At 40.2% G+C, this 21,260-nt stretch overlaps 1 protein-coding gene across 1 annotated transcript in view; it reads right to left on the minus strand.

The window, feature by feature from the left end:
- Window positions 1–353: 353 nt before the first annotated feature.
- The window catches only part of beat-IIb (beaten path IIb), a 35,185-nt gene continuing 14,278 nt past the window's right edge, over window positions 354–21,260 (minus strand). The window contains exons 2-7 of the mRNA XM_017167820.3: window positions 17,340–18,174; window positions 8,345–8,559; window positions 8,154–8,289; window positions 7,671–7,804; window positions 1,382–1,673; window positions 354–1,096 (exon numbers count right to left, since the gene is read on the minus strand). Of these exons, the coding sequence (XP_017023309.1) occupies window positions 948–1,096; window positions 1,382–1,673; window positions 7,671–7,804; window positions 8,154–8,289; window positions 8,345–8,559; window positions 17,340–17,649 (1,236 nt within the window). The 5' untranslated portion in view covers window positions 17,650–18,174 and the 3' untranslated portion in view covers window positions 354–947. The remainder of the gene's footprint in view (window positions 1,097–1,381; window positions 1,674–7,670; window positions 7,805–8,153; window positions 8,290–8,344; window positions 8,560–17,339; window positions 18,175–21,260) is intronic.

Raw genomic sequence — 21,260 nt, forward strand, 5'->3', positions numbered from 1 at the left:
TTGGGGTTAGTTTTAAACTTAAATGAATGAATAATACCCAAAACATTGTGGAAATAAAACTAATTCCAATCTAGAAAAACACTTTTAATTACAAATTAAGTTTCGAAAATATTTTGGAACAATTATTAGAGCTTAGAAGACGCAAGAATCCTGGAAAGAAACATCCCAAATATAACTCACCTTTGCCAAAATGGCTACCATAATAAATACCGTCAAATCCTAAACCAATAATTACCATAATTAGTTAAATTACCCAGATTAAGATTTATTTAAAGGCAAATATTAAAATCAATTAACTAATTTCCCATTTAAATGAAAGAGCCAACACATCGAACTCGATTATTACTGCTTGTTTATTTTGGTTTGAATGTATTTGGTTTGTCTTGACATTGGCATTTTTAATTGTTTTACAGTTCTCTATGGTTTTTGTTTTTGTTTTTGTTAAATTTTTTGTTATTCTCTTTCTGCTTTTTTAATCGTTTCAACGATTTACATTTGGTTTTTACTCCGCTTAAACATTAAGTTGATATCCGCTTGGGTTGAAGCTAAATGCAAATGAAACATTCATATTTTATCCAATATTTTATGCATCATTAAATAATCCATTAATTAACAATTAGTCGCGCGTGTGTGTATGCGTGTATATATGTTTGTATGTGTGTGTGTGTGTGTGAGTGTGCGAGTTCATTTACGTGTATCCGTTCACATCATTAAAGCAAATATTTACAGTTATATGGGATCTGTGGCCGAGTGGGAGAGTGTGTGTCTGTGGGTGTAATTTAAATTGCATTCGTGATAGGTAAATAATGCAGTTTACGGCCGAGGGCTCCCTCTAATTTCCATCGCTGATCGATAAGCTATACACATCCCTTTCACACACCACCCGCCACATGCCACGTCCCTCTCGCGCATTGCATATCCATGAAGTCCATGAATCCTGCGCCCATTTAGCTACCATTAATCAGCCTGGTTAATATCGTGGCCATTAAGCCGGCCGCCGCGCTGCCTGCCGCCCCGCGCCAGAGGCTGCGAGCCGAGGATTTGGCAAAATAGGTCTCCAAGAAGCCACGAAGACCGGTGCCCGACGACAGCGTCACTGCAATGGTTAAATCACAAGCATTTGTGCAGTGAGAAAAAATGATCAATTTTCATTTAAAATACAAAATAAACTTAATAAAAAAGTGAACAAACAAAATTATAAGGCTTTATAACCCTTGAAAAAGCTACAAAATAGTATTTCAATTTGATTTCATACTTTTTTAAAGGTTTCAGAAATGATACTCTGTTTGTTCTGTTATAAAATTATCATATTTCATTTGCAATTAATAAATTTTCTTTCAGTGCTCTTTAGCTGCTGGCAGTTACTGCATTTGTGGATTACCTCTGGCCGGCACCGGATCCTTTTGCGGTGTACCCAGCTCGATTTCCTTGTACTCCTGATAGAAATCGCCAATTTGCGCTGTGCATCGCAGGACAAGGCTTCCGCCTCCGCCTGAGCCGCCGGCCATCTGCAGTGCATTTGTGAGGCCATTGCCATTGCCATTTCCATTTCCATTTCCATGGGCACTGGAACCGGCCACAAAGTGAATCGCCTGCAGCTGCAGCTTCAGACTGAGCCGGGATGCAATCAGATTGTCAACCGATCGAATATACTGCGTTTCCTCCGTGGTCACCTGTCGCAAATAGAAATGTAGAGAAATGTTTAATTTTTAGTTTTTAAAATAAGCATAATTTATTCTTAAAAAACTATATAAAGGTTTTGGTTTAATGAAAATATGTACTAAGATACCAGAGCTATAGGTAAATAATTTATCAAGCTATAAATCGGTTAATGAGGTCATAAAGTTCTTGGTACTGCTATTTTCCTGACCTCCACTGTACCCGAGTGAGCCATCAAATCAATCGCTGTACTTTAACCACAATATTGTTTTGGTTTTCGTCATTTTGAATACTAATCGAATGCCGCTGCAAGCTGCTAAAGTATGCTTTAAAATATTCATGGCATGCTTCCAGCTGCAATTGCAGTTGCAACTGATTTTTCTTCCGCTTCCGTAGACGTCCCTTTCGTCCGCCACTCCCCCTCCCCCACCCTTTCCCTTTACAGAAGCCAGAGAATAATGTTCCAGCAGGCAGGAGGCAGAAAGGAGAAATAAAATCAGTAAAAAGGAGCGAAAGGGGGAAAAGTGGTAGAGTTTCGCTTCGAGTTTTGTGCAACTGCATATGAATGGCAATTTGTCGTCTGTCTGCCTGTCTGTCCAGCTCCCCCACAACTGACCCCTCGTTTCTGTCTGTGTATATATATATTTTTATGGGTGTGTGTGTGTGTGCGAGTGTGGGGGTTATTACAAGCATGTTGCACTTGGGGCTATGGCTGCTTGCCAGTGACCAAGCCTCTGACCAAATCACCGGGAAAAAATTGTTTACTTTGAAGTTTTTAATACAAGTAAAAAGTCTTTATAGAGTTTTGTATATATTTATATATATATTAATTAATATAATAATGGAATTCCAAATTACTATAATATTCTTTAGCAGCAACAATCAACGGGCCCCAAAAGTATACCATGGTTTTTACTCATCGAAAACGTGGTATTCCATAGTAGAAACATGAGATAATTTGATTAAATTAAGCTACTAATTTAACTAAAAATTACTAAAACATTAAATTAATTATTCTTAAATGAGAAAAATAATAATTACATAAAAAGTAATCTTAATTTAATACTTCTTAAATGATTTTAAAGTAAAATATAATTCTATAAAATAAAATGAACATCTTTTCGGCGAGTGCAGCAGGAAAGTGTGCTGGAAAATGCAATGGAAACTGCGAGGCGAAGGAAACGGATCCTGAAAGCGAACGAAACGAACGGACATGGGCATGTCATATTTTGTTGTTGTTTGTGGCGAGTTGTTGTCCATTTTGCTGTTGTTATTGTTGCTGTTGCTGTTGCAGTTGTTGGTACTGCTGCTGGCATTGCTGCCATTTAAAAACGAGTTTTCAATGTTACACACAACTATGGCAACAACAGAAACATCAAGAGACACTTATTCACTCATCCGCCTGGTTGGTTTTTTCCGCCTCTGCAAGTGTCCGGCATTTTATTCGAGTGTATGGTATATGTTCATGCGCCTGTTTGTGTTGTTGTCCCTGTGAAGGATGTTTGCTTGGCGCTGTTACGGCTAGGAAAACTGTTTATTTGATGCCTTTTGAGAAGCGCTGAAAATTTCATTTCCGCCATGACACCAACAGCAGCGCCTAAGTCTGACTTCTGATGCATATTGTATGCATATATATTTTTGTTGCTCTTTTCCCCCCCCCCCCATTTTAATGCGTATGCATATGCAATGCGACACTGCCGTGCTTTCCGAGCTTTCCGCTTCATTTGCCTGAGTCTCCTTCTCGGTGCACAATTTCCTTTTGGCGCGAAAAGAAAACTCTAAACTGCCGTGTGCAATGCTTTTAGTCGCAAATGGCGCATCGTCCATTGTTGCGAGAAAAAAAAAATAGTATATATAACATATATATGTGTGAGGAAATGCAGGCGCCATTTTGAAAACGCTCACGCTGCCATTTCCGCTCGACTGCATGTCCTGTTGCTGATTCACACCCACGTCCCGTGTCCCGTGTCCTGTGTCCTGTGTCCCTTGCCCCGTGTCCCATTTTCCCCTTTTCAGAGTTCACATGACAACCTGAGCTTAGCCGCCGCGAAAGATGCGCCGGAAAACTCGCTGGCAATTTAAATACAATAAATATGCATTTCATTTCCACTTACAAACTCATTTGAGCGCCATTTACTTATGCATGTATTTCGGGGGCGCCCCTTCAAGACAAAAAGGTGTAAGATATTACGGGTTTGGCGGGAATTTGGGTCAGCTAAGAGGATGCACTGCGGGAAAAGCTTTTAATAAAGTTGAAAAACCTTTTAAAATTTATTAAACTGAAGTAAATTGTAAGATTAACAAAATGCCTTAAAATTTAGCTTTTATTTTAAGTGAAATTAAAAATGAGAAATAATACAAACGAATTTTTCTCTGTTTTTTTGAGGCAAATTTATCCTGCAGCTTTCATGGTTTTTTAGCTTTAAAAATGTATCTAAGATTTTATATGATATTTCCCAACGAAATCTCTTAGACTTTACTAAAACTTAGTTTTATTTTAAATTTAATACTTTTCTCTCTCTGCAGGTTCCCTTAAGGATCTCTTCACCTTCATTTCCTCACCACTCACCCACAACATTAAAAGCAAAAGCGCTTTATTGCCGAGCGTTCTCTTTTTGTTGTTGGTCGCCTTTTAACCCTTTTTACGAACAGCATCTCGCCCACACACACACACACTCACACTCACACACACACACTCACACTCACACTCACTTGCCCATTTTGTTTTGGGTTTTGTGCGTTTTTTGGCTTATCCTTTTTATTTTATTTGAATTTTATTTTTATTTTTATGCTGGCAACGGAAAGCCCAGACGACGCAGCCACATAAAAAGTCATTTTCAGTTTGCTGTCCCACTCTATCTCCACATCCTCCACTTGTTCCTGTCCCTCTCTGCGGCTATATCCCTGTCCCTATCTGGGCTCTGCCGATTTAATGCCGCGTAATTTACGAGACACTCTTAAGAAGCCAAGCGCTTTAATTAAGCATGTGGCTGAGGCAGCGACCCGAAAGTGAAAATACCCTCATATTTCTTGTGATTTACCTTTATGGCATCGAGAGGACCTTCAACCTCTTGGCAATTAAATGAGCATTTCGCATTTGCTGGCCTAAACATTTTTGGCCCTTGCAAATTGTTTTCAAACAACGTCGTTGGCTTGGTGTTTGTGTTTCGGGTTTCTTGCTATCTGGGCAACTAAATTTTGATGGCCTGGCAATTAATATCGTCTTGATAATTTCTGCCTAGATGGGATTATGCAAATTGTGTGGAAAATACACAGGCGCTGGAATTTATTTCCTATTTTATTGTTAACATTGCCGAATTGCATTTGATGTGTTGCGCTAATTGGCTAAGGGATACCTTTTTGCCTTTAATTAGCTTAAATTTCTGACCGATTTCGGGCTGGCCTTATCGATTTCCCTCAGGCAGCCATTAATCATGGTCTAAGCCAAGCTTTAATTATGTCCTTAGTTTTGCTGTGCTCAATAAATAATTTATCAAAAATCGATGGCCGCACAAATCCGCATGTCTAATGGTCAGACTTTGGCCCTAATCCCAACTGATTCCCCTGAATCATCATCAGGGGGAATACAAAAAAATAAAACAGAGAAAAGGGAGTAGGGAGCAGGCAGCAGGGAGAGGCCAACACATTTTGAGCTACTTTTCCATTAATATGACAGAAACTTTTTAACAAATTATGTGAGTCGTTAAAGTTTTTTTTCCTGTTTTTCGCCCCCTCTAACTGGCAGTGGGTCACACACATGTGGACCAGATATATGTACTATATACCAGTGGCTAGGGAGAAGCTTTAATCTTGAACTCAACACGTGCTGGGTCAATGCTTTCAGCTCGGAATTATTTATGGCATTGTTTTGTGTGACAGAGTATTATCCCCGGGTTTCCATCTAATTTAAAGAGCGTGAACAGCTCCGGCGTGCAGATCATAATTCAATATCAAAAAGGCATCTAATGCTCAGGCATATGAAACTAAATTGCATGGCCATTGCCACCGAAATGGAGGCTATACTTTTGCTATCCCCTGTTTGTTTTTTTTTCTGGCAACATAAACAGAGTACACGGGGGGAAATCAATACAGACATCCTAAGGCTTACCAATCAAAAAAACTAATAAAAATATATTTCTTTAATACGTTTTAAGTCAAAACCTAAGACAACCGTCTAGACGCAATCAACAGAATACACTTAACAATAAATAAGAGTTTCGAAAGAAATTTGAATGGTTACCCATATTATTCTCCCTGTGTAAACATAAAATTTTATGTGACAGCCGGGGAAGACCCGGCTCTGCAATCCTCGAACACAGCGGCGTACTTTTGTCTCGGCTTTTGTCATTAGTTGGCTGCGAAGGAGTCTAGATAAAATGTTAAACGGCCTGCATGTGAGTCCTGTGTGTGTGTGTGTGTGTCGATGCCCCAAAAAGTAGACTACAGCCGGCAGATATAAAGCGACAGGATAAGACACACACTGGCATACGAGGCCAGAAAAAAAAAAAACAGAGAAAAGGAGCGACAGAAAACAAAGCAGACGGACAGAGGAGGACACGTTATGTCTGATGATGTGGGTAGACATAATATAAAAATTTATGAAGCGTTTAATAAGTTTTCTTCTTGTTGCCCGCACACTCTGCGAAATTGTAGAAAAGTTGAATTCGTTCACGCGGGCGTGTCAACTGAAAATTTGTTCATCTCGTAAATTCATTTAAAAACCGTTGTCCTTTGTCCTCTGTCCCTTTGTCGGTGGTCCATGCTGTCCACTGGCCCGTCCGGCAATTTCGTTTTTGCCACAAGTTGAACGTAATTTATTTTATGTCTCGGCTATGATTAATAACATTGGGGCCATGACAGAAAAAAGAGCAACCAAAAGAAATAAAGGATTTCGGGGTTAGGCCAAGGAATTGGGATCTGGCATTGCTTTAAACCGATTGCCGGAAGCATTTCTCTGTTGATTTATGCAACTGATTAGCGGCCCCGCAGAATTGATGCAGAAATGGAAGCGCCCCCGAATGACTAATGATGGTTCCATCCTCATATCGTGTGGCAAGTTAATATATGCTTACATACAGTTGAGGTTAAAATGATTTGATTTTTGCATAAATAAAATGTTATAACTAGACTTTAGATTACAACATTAAGTAATTGTACCTTTATAAATCTTTAAAATAAATATTTTTTGTTGTACTATTTATTTTACTTCCCGAGCATCTTGGGTCCTATTTATTCTACCTCCACTGTGCCATATATGTACATATGTCTTGCCAGTGTCTGTACCCTCTCGCACTCCCTCATATCGTTATGATAAATGACAAAAAAGGGTAAATCTCACAATCAAATCAGAGGCCGAAGCCAAGCGCAAAACCCTTTTTTGCTTTATTGACTCGATTTTGCCCACAAGCGGTTTTTCGCCCCGACGGCTTCTTGGTTCTGGGTTCCTTTGGCTTGAGATTTTTAATTAAGTAGGTAAGATGAGGAGCAGCCGCCTTGTAATTCAGCCGCTTGGCTCTGATTAAATTACATCATATTCATAAATAAAGGACAAATTTTGTGAGGCACGTCGCCTTGGATTAAACGAAAGCCACACATGTTCCCAAAACCAGAGCAATGGTGGTGGCTGCCATTATAAAGGATTTACGATGCCGTTAGGCAAGTCAAAGCTGTTTAATTAGGCAAATCCCCCACGCACTTGGCCCGAGAAACTTCTTGGGGCATTAATTAACAATCAATGCGCGGAGCTTGATGTAAGACTTCTTAATTGTCGATTGTAAAATATTTCACCCTGGGGGTCACAGGAAATTTTCTTTGAGATCAGATCGTGTCCATGGTTATATTTTTTTGTATTTTAATTTACAGAATTTATACACCTTAAGGTTCATTATTATTAAAACTTTTAATAAACCTTTGAATATTGTAAAGATCTTGGTTTTATCTTTATAAAGAATTTAGAATTTTATATTTTAAAGGATTTAATAATTCAACAAATATTAATATTGATAACTTACCGGAATATTGTTAATGGTGAATCGTAGTTCAGCTCGCGGTCGGGAGGGCAGAGTGCTGCAGTTGGCCCGTAGAACATCGCCGGGCTCATACCGCGTATGCTCCGTAAAAAGCTGAGGACGCTTCTCAGGATATTCTGAAAAAATGGGGAATATTTTTATATAAATAATATTTCAATGTAAAATATGAATTCGGAGAAACGGACGTTTAAATAAGCATTTACATTAAGAGATCAATAGGGAGTTTGGTTTCCTTATTTTCTTATTCATTTTAAACTACTATTGATATCAAGCCTTAATTTAAAAGCTTAAATTTCCCTTGGTTTTCTCTTTATTTAGCTCGGCTTTTAATTGCTGAAACTGAAGCATGGAGCAAGGAGGTACGCTTATCGTGCCATTGTTCCCGGCTCTGGCCTGTCAGGGCTCGCGCCAGGACTAATGAGACAGACTGTGTTTGTCATTGTCAGGACGCTGTAGCATACTCACCGACGACTTGCATCTGGGCGTAGGCGGTGGACGTGGAATAGAGCGGTGCATCCGCCGTCACCTCGCAGCTAAATGGTCCGGACAGGCCGAAGCTCACGTTGCGTATGTGCACCATGGTGGCGTTTGAGCCATTTTCCTGCCAAAAATACCCATTACTTGGGAACAAAAACCCCTCGGGGGATCCAACTTACGTCCACGCGAATGCCGGGATACGGAAAGACCTTGGTGTGGGGATACTCGCCCGGCGTGTAGCGGTAGAACTCCATCTGGCCACGGTAGAACTTGATGGAGTACAGGGGCGCTCCATCCAGTTGGTAGTCGCAGCGCAGAGCCGCAGATTGACCCCTTCGCACTGCCGGGGGTTCCACCAGCAGATTGACATTGCTCAGTGCTGCCTCACCAAAATCTGAAAGGGGGGACAACAGAGACTTATTCAAATGGATGCGGTGTCATAAGGGCTTCGATTCAGCTGTACACGGTGAGAAAATGGTGGCAGTTTAAGTATACTTATTGGTATTAAATGATTTTTAAATTAAAAAAAATGAGGTTCTGGAAAATACAAGATTAATCAAGATAGATTTTTTATTACTAAAATAGTTATTATTTTAGAAGTGTATAGTTAGCAGGAGCCGAGCGAAGGACTTCATTCTGCATGACTCAATTTTGTGGGGGAGTTATCTCGGCTCCCTTTGTTATTTTAAAAGCGTTCGATGTTCGCTGGGCTCATCGGGCTCACAGCCCAAACAGGGACTCACACTCACTGCCTGGCAAGGATTTGCATACCCGTCCAGGAGCGTGAAACAATATTGAATCTGGCGACAGCAGTGGCTGCCACATCCTCATCATCAGCACATCCGCCATCGTGGTCCTTTTCTTGGCTGTCGCACATAAGCCCCACAGGATTAAGAATTGCAGCCACTGCAAGAGCAGAGCGCAAATGACATGCATCATACTCCTGGGCGCTTAAAGCCTTTCAACTTGCCACTCCAGCCTTTATCATCAGTGTTGCCGCATTTAGATTAAATCAATCAATAAAAGAAGCTTGAATTGCAAATACAAATGGGTGTTTACTTGGGCCATTTTGGGACTTGTTAATGAAGCTAATTTGTAATGGTATTTGTTTCTAATTCTACATTAAGTTGATGCACTGTTCAGGTACTTGATCTATTTGATATTCCTTTTTTAGAACTTTAAATATAATAAATATGAAAATACTTCTCGATCTATCGGCACCAATGATCTTCAGAACCATTTTCCCAATCCCAATACCATTCCCAATGTCATTTTCCACATCCCCATTCCCCATGTCGTCATCGCTGTCGATGATGATGGTGCCGAGGCAAGGCAAGGCAAAGATGACTACATCAAAAAGCAATTTTCCATTTGTTTTACAATATGCCCGACCCCGCCGCTTATCGTGGCCCAGGCGCACTCCCGATCCCACACACACACACACCAGGCAGACAGATAGACGGAGGCATCATCTGCGTGACTGTGTGACGTGTGTGTTTGCGTTGAGAGTGTGTTTGGCTTTCCATAAACTCGCAAATCGTTTAAGCCGCCTTACGAGAAGTTGTAAACCTCTTTGCTGCCATTTTTTTTTAGCCTGCTGCCTCCCGTTTTGCTATTTTTGCGCCTGTGCTTTGTTTCAAATAGAAATCGTGATAGCAACGCAGCATAATCAATGTGTGTGTGTGCTACACTGAGAATATTATTATTTTTTTGGGAAGAAGAGAAATATTTTATGTGAATTAAACCTCTTTTTGAAGGGCTATAAGTTCAAAGAGAAGATTCGTAAAAGGAAAATTTTGAAGAGCCTCTTTTGGAAAATAAAAAAATATATAACTAGTCAGTATTTCGAATTAACAAATTAATTAAATGAATATCATAGGCTTAAGACTATATATAATTTTATATAATGTCTTTAGGTTAGCTCTATAAAGAATGTAGAATTAAAGTCAAATCTTCTTAAAACCATCTTTGGTTTTATGGAATTAATTTGAATTTTTAAATTTATAAAACAAATCAAGTGAATCAAATTGTTTTTAAATAAACCATGACTTCTTACTTCTTGTCCACAAATTAAATCAAGTCTTCCCTTTTATATTTTAGTGACAAATTTCCCTCTGTGTATGCCTACGCCCACTTTCCTCAGCTCCTTTGGGAGTGGCACAATATCCGCTCAACGGCTGCTTGTTGCTTTTAGTACTGCTCCTGCTGGTTCATCTTCATTTTCATGGACAGCTTCCTGTTGTGTTTTCTGTTGTCTTGCCTCCGTTTCATTTTATGTCTACTGTGTACTATTTTTTTCGCACTCATCGGGCAAGTCTGGCGCTTGAGCCTGCGGCCATTTGCCTTTGGAAATTAGGCCGAGCTTAGCTGAACGTCAGCCCCTGCAGTCGAAGTGCCTGCTGCAGAGATTGGCCCCGGAAAAATGCCAATGGAGCAGAGCACAGAGAGCAGGAGGAGCAGCAGTAGCAGCATCGATGATGAATTTCTGTGAGCAGTGATTTCGTGTGGCAGGCAGCTTGAACAACTTTATGGTCCTTCGATGGATTGCCTGGGATCTGTATCAACTTGGACTGTTTCAGGCACCAAGCACCAGCTTAGCCGGATTTGATGACAGAGAACTCTGTGTGTGACACACATACATGCCGCCCCATAATGACCTTAAATTTTTCGATTGCCCTCAACGGGCTTTCCGCCCCCGCCCATCGTCATTCTTTGTTGTCGCACTTTCCGCCCAACTTTTATGCAACTTTTCCACGACAGAAAAAAAAAAGTAGAACCGAGTGGAAAAACGAGAGGAAAATTGTGAAATATGTGCAGCTGTGATCATAAAACGTTTATTGACTGCAAAATTCAATATATCATGCATTCACCATTATGACAATGTGCAGTTGCGCAAACACTCACATACATATGTTTGCGCCAGCATGCGTTCCAGGGGTGTCGTCCAACAAGGATATGCCCCCTTCTTGTGAAATCCATCATTGTGTTTTCGAAAAACTTATATGGTTCTTATAATATTCATGAAAATATTTAAGGTTTTTAGCGGTTTTAGCACCCCTGACACTTCCCTTGAGCACGCCTCTGACTTCCGAGGATGTGGAAATGTTTGGTTGTGAGTCCACCCGCACACTCATAAACTTTCCGCCACGCAACCGAGCTCTGAGCTAGCCCAGATTTAGTTACAAATGAGCGCGGTAAATGCTGAGGGGTTTTCCGAGGGGTATCCTCTGCTCCTGGCCCCACCACATCCTTTCGAGCAGATGCTTCCACTAAACTAAAGCCAGACGAACTTTTTACAGACAGGCGAATTGTGAATGAAAATCGAGGGAGGCGAGGGAGGGTTTGAAAGTGCAAGCCATGTGATGAACTCACTTGTGATAATTTATGGGTAATATTTTTATTGTCATAAGGAGTGGCGGCAGTGGCAAGGACGAAGAACAAAGAGGCAAAGACGCCACGACACTGGCGAAACTAATTTAACTTATTGCCTGGAGCTCAGACCGATTTTCCACCCGCCTTTGCGAGGAGTGAAAAAGGCGACTTTTGGAGCATGGATGTGCAATAATTTGCCTTGCCAGACTCCAGTTTCGCCTCTTAAATATTTGATGCTAGTTTTCAAGTCTTGTTTTCTTCGCTGCGCTGTCAATTGCTTCGCATCCTCCACAAAAACAAAAAAACAAAAGAAAACTTTTCATCCTCTTTTCTCCTCTCCCTTTTTTTCTGGCCAGTGAAAATTGGTTTTCCGGCTGATACGGCCAACATCCAATAAATGTTTAAAAGTTAAACAATTTACGAGGCCAAACACAATAACAAAATTTTACACATGAATACTTCATGTAATTACGCGTGGCCAAAAATGAACAAAATTAACAAAAATATAAATTGCGCGGTTGCACACACACACACACACACACGGAGAGCGACAGGATCAAACAGATACAGCCGCCTTGGAGCTATATATATGTATGCACAGAGGGAAATAATTGAAACCATACTACAAATAAGTCATATAAATAATTGTTTTTATAGTGAAATTATTCTCGCTTCAATTAGAATCAAATTAAACCGAAAGAAAGACATCATAAATACAAATTCCATTAATAAACTTGTTAAATCTGCATTTGATATTATTTTCCAGTGTATGTAAATTATATTCTGTGGCATTTCGTGATAATTAACGCAATATTTTAGCTACACAAATACTGAAAAGGAAAAAAGGATGCAGCCCGGAAAAAATACCAGCAATTATTTACCATAATGCATAAGCAACTACATACAACAGTATATATTAGACAGACCGGAGGGAGCGTGGAAATATTTGCATAAATATTATACAGCAGAATTTGAGTTGAAATTACATTTGAAGTGGGTGGTAAAATGTTTTACTGGATTTCAAAGGGCGGCTGGGGAGTAGGGACACACACTGAGTGCTGTACGGTCAACGTTTTTGTAGACAAATTGGCGCTGTTACAGTTTTGAAAACTTTCTGACATATTTCGGCTGGCCACAGTCCGGCCAGGAGTGAGATAGACCGAGTTCCGAAGGACGAGGAGGAAGAGACAGCTGGCAAGGGCAGCCTGCGAGCGGAGATAGACAAAGCCGGCATTATATAATTATGTGTTGAATTATGAATTGAAATGTTGAAAAGTTTTTATAGTTTTCTCTGCTCTGTGAAAACTTGCCATTCGACTAACATTTTTCGGTCAACATTTATTGCTAATTCCAACTGGCAGTGAGTCTGAAATGTTTTTTAGCTGACTTTAATGCACTCAAACTCGTTGTGACAAATTATATTAAATGGTTTTAAGAGAGTCTTCCATCAAGGGGAATGTTGGAATGTCAAGGATGTTAGTTTAATTAACTAGACATGAAAGGAGTTCATTTATCTTGGCCTTGCAGGAATTTAAATTTAATTTTGGATTTTAATATTTTCGGGCTTAAGCTTAAGCTATTCATATTAATTGCATTAAATTTAATTTTATTTTATATTTTTATATAATTTCATTTATATACTTGCTTGGTGAGGTCGAGAATGATCTTTTATTTGCTGGCTAAATTTATCTTTAACCTGGGTCACATTTTTCTCAAGGCTTTCCATCTTATTTATTTTCGGAATGCTGTATTCTTTTATACAAAATTCTGCATTCGCCTAGGCTTCATCAATAAGCTTGTCCAAGGACATGGACACAACAGCCATCAACCTCGACTTTACATCTCATCTCCTGTTTGTTTACTATACTTACAGCTGTGTTTAGGGTAATAGTTTAGTATGTTATGTTTCTCTTCTAACTCTTACTAGCTTTCTTAATCAATATTTATTAATTATCTTTTACCAGCAATATTAAATTTAACTTCTTGACTCGCTTAATAGTACTACTATATTTAAATGGTGTTTATTATTTTAGCCACAACTGTATTTTCCAGGACTCTCGTCTTCGAGTCTCGAGCTTGGCATTTGCATGAGCCCAATAAAGATAAAAATGAATGTCTGCCATGTGGGTGGCCATTGTTGTTTTGGCCTGCTGTATGCCACTCTCCGAATGCCTCATATCATATCAATTCAATTATATTTTATATCACACAGTTGGCGCACAAAGCTCGAGATGGAAAAAGGCGGGCAGGCCAGGCTGCATGCTGTTACCAATATTGCTGACAATATACTAGTACCATTGTTCCCTTCCCCAGCTCCCCCGATGCTCACTAGTTTATTATTTCGTTCACACATGTGTAGTTTAATTTAATTTAATGCCGTCACCTTGGGAGGAGGCTTCAATCGATAATGGCTGTAACCGATCGGAATGATTCGCTTTGTTGCCAGCCCGAGGCGTTGATTATTCTCTTCGAGTCTTTTGGTGTGTAAAATTGATTTTGTGGCTAATTGTGCGGCACACACACGCACACACACACAGCTTCCTTTCGGTCTAATCCCTTTAATTTATCCCAAAAACCAGGTAAACAAAGACGGCTCTTCGAAAGGTGAGGTGCGTGTTTTGCTTCTGATAACAAATTGCAGCGAATCCTGGTGGTGGTGGTGGTGGTGGAAATTCGAATGGGTTGCTTTCAGGCACAAAATGCGGTTGATGGCCAAAAATAAACCACCGCACGAACCTTTTCTAATTAAACGTTGAAAGCAATTTCACGCCCAAAAACCAATTCACGCGAGGCAAGAGGTGTGGGTCTCCCCCCTCTCTCAGTGTCTCGTTGTGTCGGCGTTGTGTTTAAATAAATTTCAACAAAATGAAGCTTAATTAATGCGCCAATCTAGTCAGTGGGCTGTGTAAATCGCCAGCTATTAATTTGGCTGACCAACACATGACCAGAAAGAAAATAAAATAAAATCTATAGAAATTTATAGATCTCTTATTAGTAATTTACATTTTTGCTTTAATTATTATTTATATTTTTTAAATATATTTATCTTTTTGTCTCATGACTCTGGCTTATTAAATTTATCTTTGAAATATTTGTAGCTATATGTTTACTATTTCTCCCAGTGCATGCATCACAATGTTGCACGCACTTTGAGACGCCTCTTGAGTTTCTTATCGACTGACACTGGGGCCATTGATTGCAGTTCATTAAGCACGCACGGGCTCACGCACTTAACCACTGACCACCACCACCCACCGTGGACCACCTTCAGCCACATTGAAGCGCCGCCCATTACCGCCCATTGCCCACCTACAGTGGCCAACCCCATTTGGCCAACACCTGATGACTTGGCTCATTAGCTGGGCATCTCGTTCACACCTCCAGGCACTTGACCAAGGCATGGGTTGCCTTTAACCCTCACCTCTTCGCTGTGCATATATTTTCATAATATACCCATCTTCCATCTCCACACAAGCACCTTTACTACACAGAACAAAATATAACAAAAATGAATTGATTACCTATAAATTATAATTCTTCTTCAAGTTTCAGCCCAACTGATCTTCACTGATACTGATCTTAGATTACATTTATGTAATTTTTTGGGAATTTATTAATACATTTTTTATCCAAGATCCAAGAATCCTTTCGGTGTATCCTCCTCTTTCAATCCCGCTTTTTCTGTATCCCCGGGCCATTATTGTTGATTGCTTATTCATGCATTCAGTCATTTATTCATATGCCTGCGAATCTTGTGCGATGAGCACTTTGCTTGTTTGCCTTGTTATCAAAATGAAAGTTTTCCCGTTTTCCCGTTTTCCCGTTTTCCCTTCTTCCGTTTTCAGTTTCGGTTCTTCCCCGAACTAGCCAAAATTAATTGCGCCGCCCGGACGCTCTGCTCTGCTGTTTATATTTTAAATTAATTATAAATATTTATTTATCCTGATTAGCTAAGTGGGTGGTGGTCGGCACTCCATCTCCGTTGCCTCGTCCCTGGGCTTAACCAAATTGATTTCGGTTTATTTTAGCACTGCACAGCGCTTTTGCGGGGGCCATCGATTACAAAGCGTTGGCTTTAAAGCCATCCGAGTAACCAATCAGCCGGCGGCAACTGCACACGCCTGCCGTTCTACACTCAAAAATTCGATTTGCTGGTGAAACATGAAACCAAAAAAAGTCTGGAGTTTCCAGGTATAACTAGATAAACCGAATATTAAAATGCATGAGATAAAAGTCTAGGCCAAACAAAGGAAATTCATTAAATAATGAAACTTGAAACGAATAAATTCCCTCCGGGAACTTAAGCTGGAAACTAGTTTGGCTTTTTATTTTAAATAAATCTAGAGTTTTTGCAAAATGCTCAATTTAAGTTACAAATGTTGCCTTCAGGGCTTCATAATAAACTTTAAGGATTATGTTTAAGACTTTAAAAACAAACTGCGTTGTTGGATTGTGTAGGAAAACTGATATTCGAGTTTTAAAATTGAATATTTGGCTTTCATTATGGCAGCAAGCACATTTTAATTAAGCATTTTTGCAATATCCTTCCAGCTACAACTTTCGCTCTCTGTGTCTTTATCTGTCTCTGGTGGCTGGTGCCGGTTTCATTTCTCCCAACCCGATGTCTTGCTCTTCCCTGTGCTTTCCTATAATTGATGGCAGCATCAATTTCCAAACGAAATAATCAAGCAATACGGGATGGAGAGAATAGCTGGCCACAAAAAAGGTAGCCACAAGTGCTCGTCCACCGTACAGTGCGGTATGTGCTTGTATGGCCGGCTCACGTTGCCCGATTTGCCATGTTCGCTGCATACTTCCGTGGGCCAAAGTTAATTTCAGGTTTAAGTGGCAGCGACGACTGCAGCTGCAACTCCTGTGCAGTCGAATTATTGAAGGCAGCCAAAGCCCCTCCCAAAAAAAGACGATTGAAGCCGGAGGGCGGTGAAACGTTTAAATGAAAAACACGAGTCAATTTATATTGCGCTGACGTACCACCACCGCCAGCACCACCAACCCTTGGCTGCCATTTAATCTTCTTCCATTTCTTGGCGCTATTTTCAAATGTTTTTCTTTGCTGTTTAGCCATTTTTTGCTGGTGTGGCAGTTGTAGCGCTTTAGACAGGACACAAAAAGACCAAAACCCGAATCGCAGCGTTGTGTGTGCTTCGTTTTTTTTAGGTTTTTGGCTGGCCATGTGTGTTTGTCTCTCTGTACATGCTTTATTTTCTTATTTTTTTTGTTGGCCAAAGCTGTACAAAAATCTGCACAAAAATGCACGGAAATTCATCTTGATTTGTGTTGAGCGTTTTTATTTATTTTTTTTCAGTTGTTGGCCCGACTCTCCCCCTGTATATCTTATTCAAGGGCTAAAACTGCAGCAGTTTTTTCATCCGGCACATCTCTATATCACTTTGGTTTGGCGGTTTGTCTTCTCTGTTTTATCCCTGCTTTTTTTTCTACACTGAGAGAAGTATTTATATGAAAGCGAAGTGTAATTTGGCGGGAAACTAGGCAGAATAAGCCTAATTCTTGGCTTACATCAGTATTTTACATATTTTTCTAAAGCTAACATTGTTGATAGTAAATTTTCCAAGAAAAAAATCAAAAAACCTTAAAAATTGTTTTAATAAATCAATGAAAACTGATTCTTGCTTATTACTTTTCCAGTGTATGTGTCTTTTTTTTAGTGTATGTGCTCTAGCCCAAGGGGGCGTGGCACACTAAATCAGAGACATTTAAGCGCGTTTTGTTAAAAGTCACTTACTGCACTCGACCATGGCTCATTTGCCGGCTTCTACTTACCACAGAAAAGGCATAGCAGGAGTAGCCACTGCAGGATGTTGCTACCGTAGCTGTTACTATTGTTGCTGCAGCTGTTGTTGCTGTTGTTGCTGCTGTTGCTGCTGCTGCTGCTGCTGCTGCTGGTGATTTTTGTGCGACAGCGACACCTACGCATTGCCGCTGTCGCATTGTCTGTTAATGGCAACATGTTGCCCACTTTGTGACTGTGCATTTCCGCGTTTTCCGAGCTGTTGCAGTTGCAGGTTGCCGGCATTGCTGCCACTGTTGCTCCTCTGAGTGATGTGCTTAAAGTTGATAGTGTCTGCCACATTGTCAGCGCTGTCGGACACTAATTAAGTGCGAAATGAATGTCGGCTTGTCTCGGCAAATCTTTGCTAAATTATGCTAATTTATTTGCTTGCTCTCCGGCATTTCTTGCTTTATTATTCTTATTTATATGGCACACACTTTGTTACGTATTTTTATTGGGTTTGTTTGTATTTATGTAATTGTTTGCACTTTGTTTATATTGTTTTTTTGACGTCGCTCTTACTGTGTTGAAAATAAAGAAGAGTCTGCTTCATTGCCCGCCCGGCGAACGCGTCACGCAACCGTCAGAATTGCGACTGAACGCACAAATGTTGCTGCCGTCAGTTGATGTTGCTGCTATCAGTTGGGGTTGCTGCTGCCGCTACTGCTGCTGTCTATGACTCCCAGCAACATGTTGCCTGAAAAGTGTCGATGGCAATGCCTGGCAGTCGCTCTTCCGCGAAATTGTTTGTCTTTTGACATTTATAGATGTTTTTAGTGCTAGTCCCTAATTACTTCATATGCTGCACGAGAGAAATGCTACGCCCTGCAATATAGTAGGAAGAATACTTCAATTAGTTGTTGACACAGGCTGAAATATTAGTTTTATGGCCGCCTCGTAAAAGTGCACAAAGTTCCAAATAAAAATTCCAACGATCGTCACGTGCCGCGACCGTTGCCCGGATTGATTTATGCGTCCAGGGACAGGGACAGGGACCCATAGCGACCCAAAACCGAGATAGGAAATATCAATGCCCATTGACCTTACTCAAATCGCTTTGGAGCGCCCAAATATTCAACCCGGGGACTAATTAGCAGCCCGTCCCCGTCCACTCGAAGGCATCCAATTTGGATTTGCTTATTTCGCTGGCCGCCAGCAATTGGCTTTTGCATTATTTACGACCTTCCCCGCTGCTCAATTATGCGCTTCAATGCAGGAAGCCGCACACTGGCCGCCAGTCCTTCAAACAATCTATCTATCTGCCCCCCGACAGGAGAGAAAAAAAAAAAGGGTTGTGCATATCGGCGCTTCCTGTTTTTGGCATTGTTCAGCAATTGTGTCGTAAACAATGAAGGGCGATTTGTTCCCATTATGCACTGGGAAAAATGTTGAATAAAAGGTGATTTTTTGATGATAGATATTAGGAGATACTTTGTTACTTGTAAAGAGTTTTCGCGATCAGGAAGTCAAGATTTTCAGGAACACTGCCATAAATAATAAATTGATTTTAAATTGTTTGACCTTGTAAACAAGATTTTGAGCTTGATTTTTGATAAGAAAAGAAGAAAAGAAAGAGATTTAAATTTATTTTGACTATACAGAAATCACAAATAATAAATAAAACCAAATAAGAATGACATAAAATAAATCAAATGTAACGCAAGCTGCATATTTGTTTTGTACAATTTAAATTAATCAAGTGTAAGACTTTGTTCATAGTCTTGATTTTTTTAAGGTATTCTGGCAGAGTAAACAAATCAAAATTAGTTTATCATATTAATCAACAACACTTTTCTCTCAGTGTAGACAAAGTTTGGCTAATAGCTGGGCCCGGCATCAGCATCGCGGCATTGTGCCATGCATTTCCAGCTGACAGAAAATCGTGCGCTGAAACCAAAAATCACTTCCGCTTGGTCATCGGTTGTCTGGTATCCCGAAAAAAAGGGGGGAAATCAGAGGGTTAAGCAGATCGGTGGGTTAAGGGGGGGAATACAAAGGCATGCACTTCACACATCATTTCCTCGGCTCAACATTTATTATGCCATTTGTGTGAGACCGAATTGTCACAATTAGTCGGCGGCTGAGCGGGAAAGGGATGGATGCTGTGGCGCTATATATAGACCTTATCCCCCTGAATTTTCCCTGATTTTTCCCACTTCACTTTTTGCCCCCGCACCCCCCTCCTGGCACCACTCACAAAGAGCCCTTGAATGCATTTATAATATTTTGTCACTGTCTCGACCGGCGTTTGCTGCATTTTATTAATTTGTTTGTCATATTTTCACGTTTGTTTATTGATTAAAATGTGTGCACAGGCGTCTGACGTTCTGTCTGAAGAGGGGGCGGGCCTCTCGGGCCTGCTGTCAGCCGTTGCTGCTGCTGCTGCTGCTGCTGTTGTATCTGCGGTTGTTCTCGCTGCCGTTGTAAACATGTGTTGCCAGCAACATTATCACTGCTGTTGTTATTTTTATTCCCCGACTGCGCCAGCCCATCTTGCCGTCTGGTATTTTAAATAAAACATCAATTTTTGTAATTGTTGGCTCGACGTGAAACATTCTATTGCGCCCATCTTGCCCCCCCCCTGTTTCCCTTTGTTTACCTAGGCTACAGTTGCAAACATTTTCACTCCCTCGGTTCCTGTCCCCCCGTTTTGTTTGTACAAATTATTATGAATGATAATTTTGTCTGTCGCATTTTTCATGCATTTTTCCATCCTCTGACGCTTTTATGGCCTCCCATTGTTGTTTTTATGCCTGTGGCTTTGTTTTATGCATTTCATAATTAATTGTGTTTGACATATTTTGTATGCTTTCCCTGCCTCTGCCCTGCTCTTGGTGTTTTCTTTTTTTGTCCAGCCTTGCCTGCTGTTCATATTTTCATATTTTGATTGATTTTGCCTAATATTTTTGCCATTTATCATTATTGGAAAATAGAATTTCCCTTCTATAAGGGGGGAAATCATGTTAGTACATCATATTTATACCTTTTGAACTGAAGCAATTACAACTTATCTGGTGTAATTATATATAAATTAATATTTGTTGAGGGCTATACATATTTATATTCATTGAAATCAATTCCAAGATAAACTTTACATTGTTTAAGGGAAAAACAATTTGAAGTCCAAGCTTATACTATCTGCTAAATCTCTTTAAATATCTAGCACAATTATTTATGTATTATTAAAGTGAATATAATTAAATATAAAAATAGAATGTATGCCTACCACAAGGAAAACAAATGCCAAAAGTATCTCTCCATCTTATTCCCCACTTCCCTTTGTCATCGTACTTAATTCTATTCATTTTAATTAGCTCTGATACAATTATTGAGTTTAACCTCGAAGCAGTCACTGTCAGGGCCAAAAAAAAAAAGGAAAACATTTGTGTTTCCATTCTTACATTCCTCGCTCGGCAATTGTGAATTTCCACATATGTAACTGTCGCTTGTCGCTGGCATATATTTTGGCCAAAAAGACAAATGACAAAAGACAATTAGCTAACTGAAGGGAAGAAGCCTCTTAGACTTGCGTTTAATTAAAAGAAGATTAGCATTGCGCGTGCACCGAATTTGCGTGGGCCAAGCCACTTGCCTTGGAAAATTTCCCAAACCCCTCGCATTTTCCGAGTGGGCTGGGCTACTGGCAAACTCAAACTCATTCGCCTGTTATGCCATTTCAGGCGCATTTGTCTGGAGACATTGACAATGACAGCGGCTCAAGAGGAGAGCTGCCTTCTATGTACACTGTACTGTACTGTCTGCTATGTATCCGACTCCCGAGTCCCGAGTCGTGTGCTCCTTGGGGTTAACTGTCTCAGACAATTGCCGGAATAAAGCCAACGCCATATCAAGTGCCAGCTCCTGGGCTACTCTTTGCCTTCTTTGCAACTCCTGTGCCGGCAGCGTTTCTC

The sequence above is a fragment of the Drosophila kikkawai genome, chromosome 3R, assembly GCF_030179895.1.
Source record: "Drosophila kikkawai strain 14028-0561.14 chromosome 3R, DkikHiC1v2, whole genome shotgun sequence".
NCBI classification, from domain to species: domain Eukaryota; kingdom Metazoa; phylum Arthropoda; class Insecta; order Diptera; family Drosophilidae; genus Drosophila; species Drosophila kikkawai.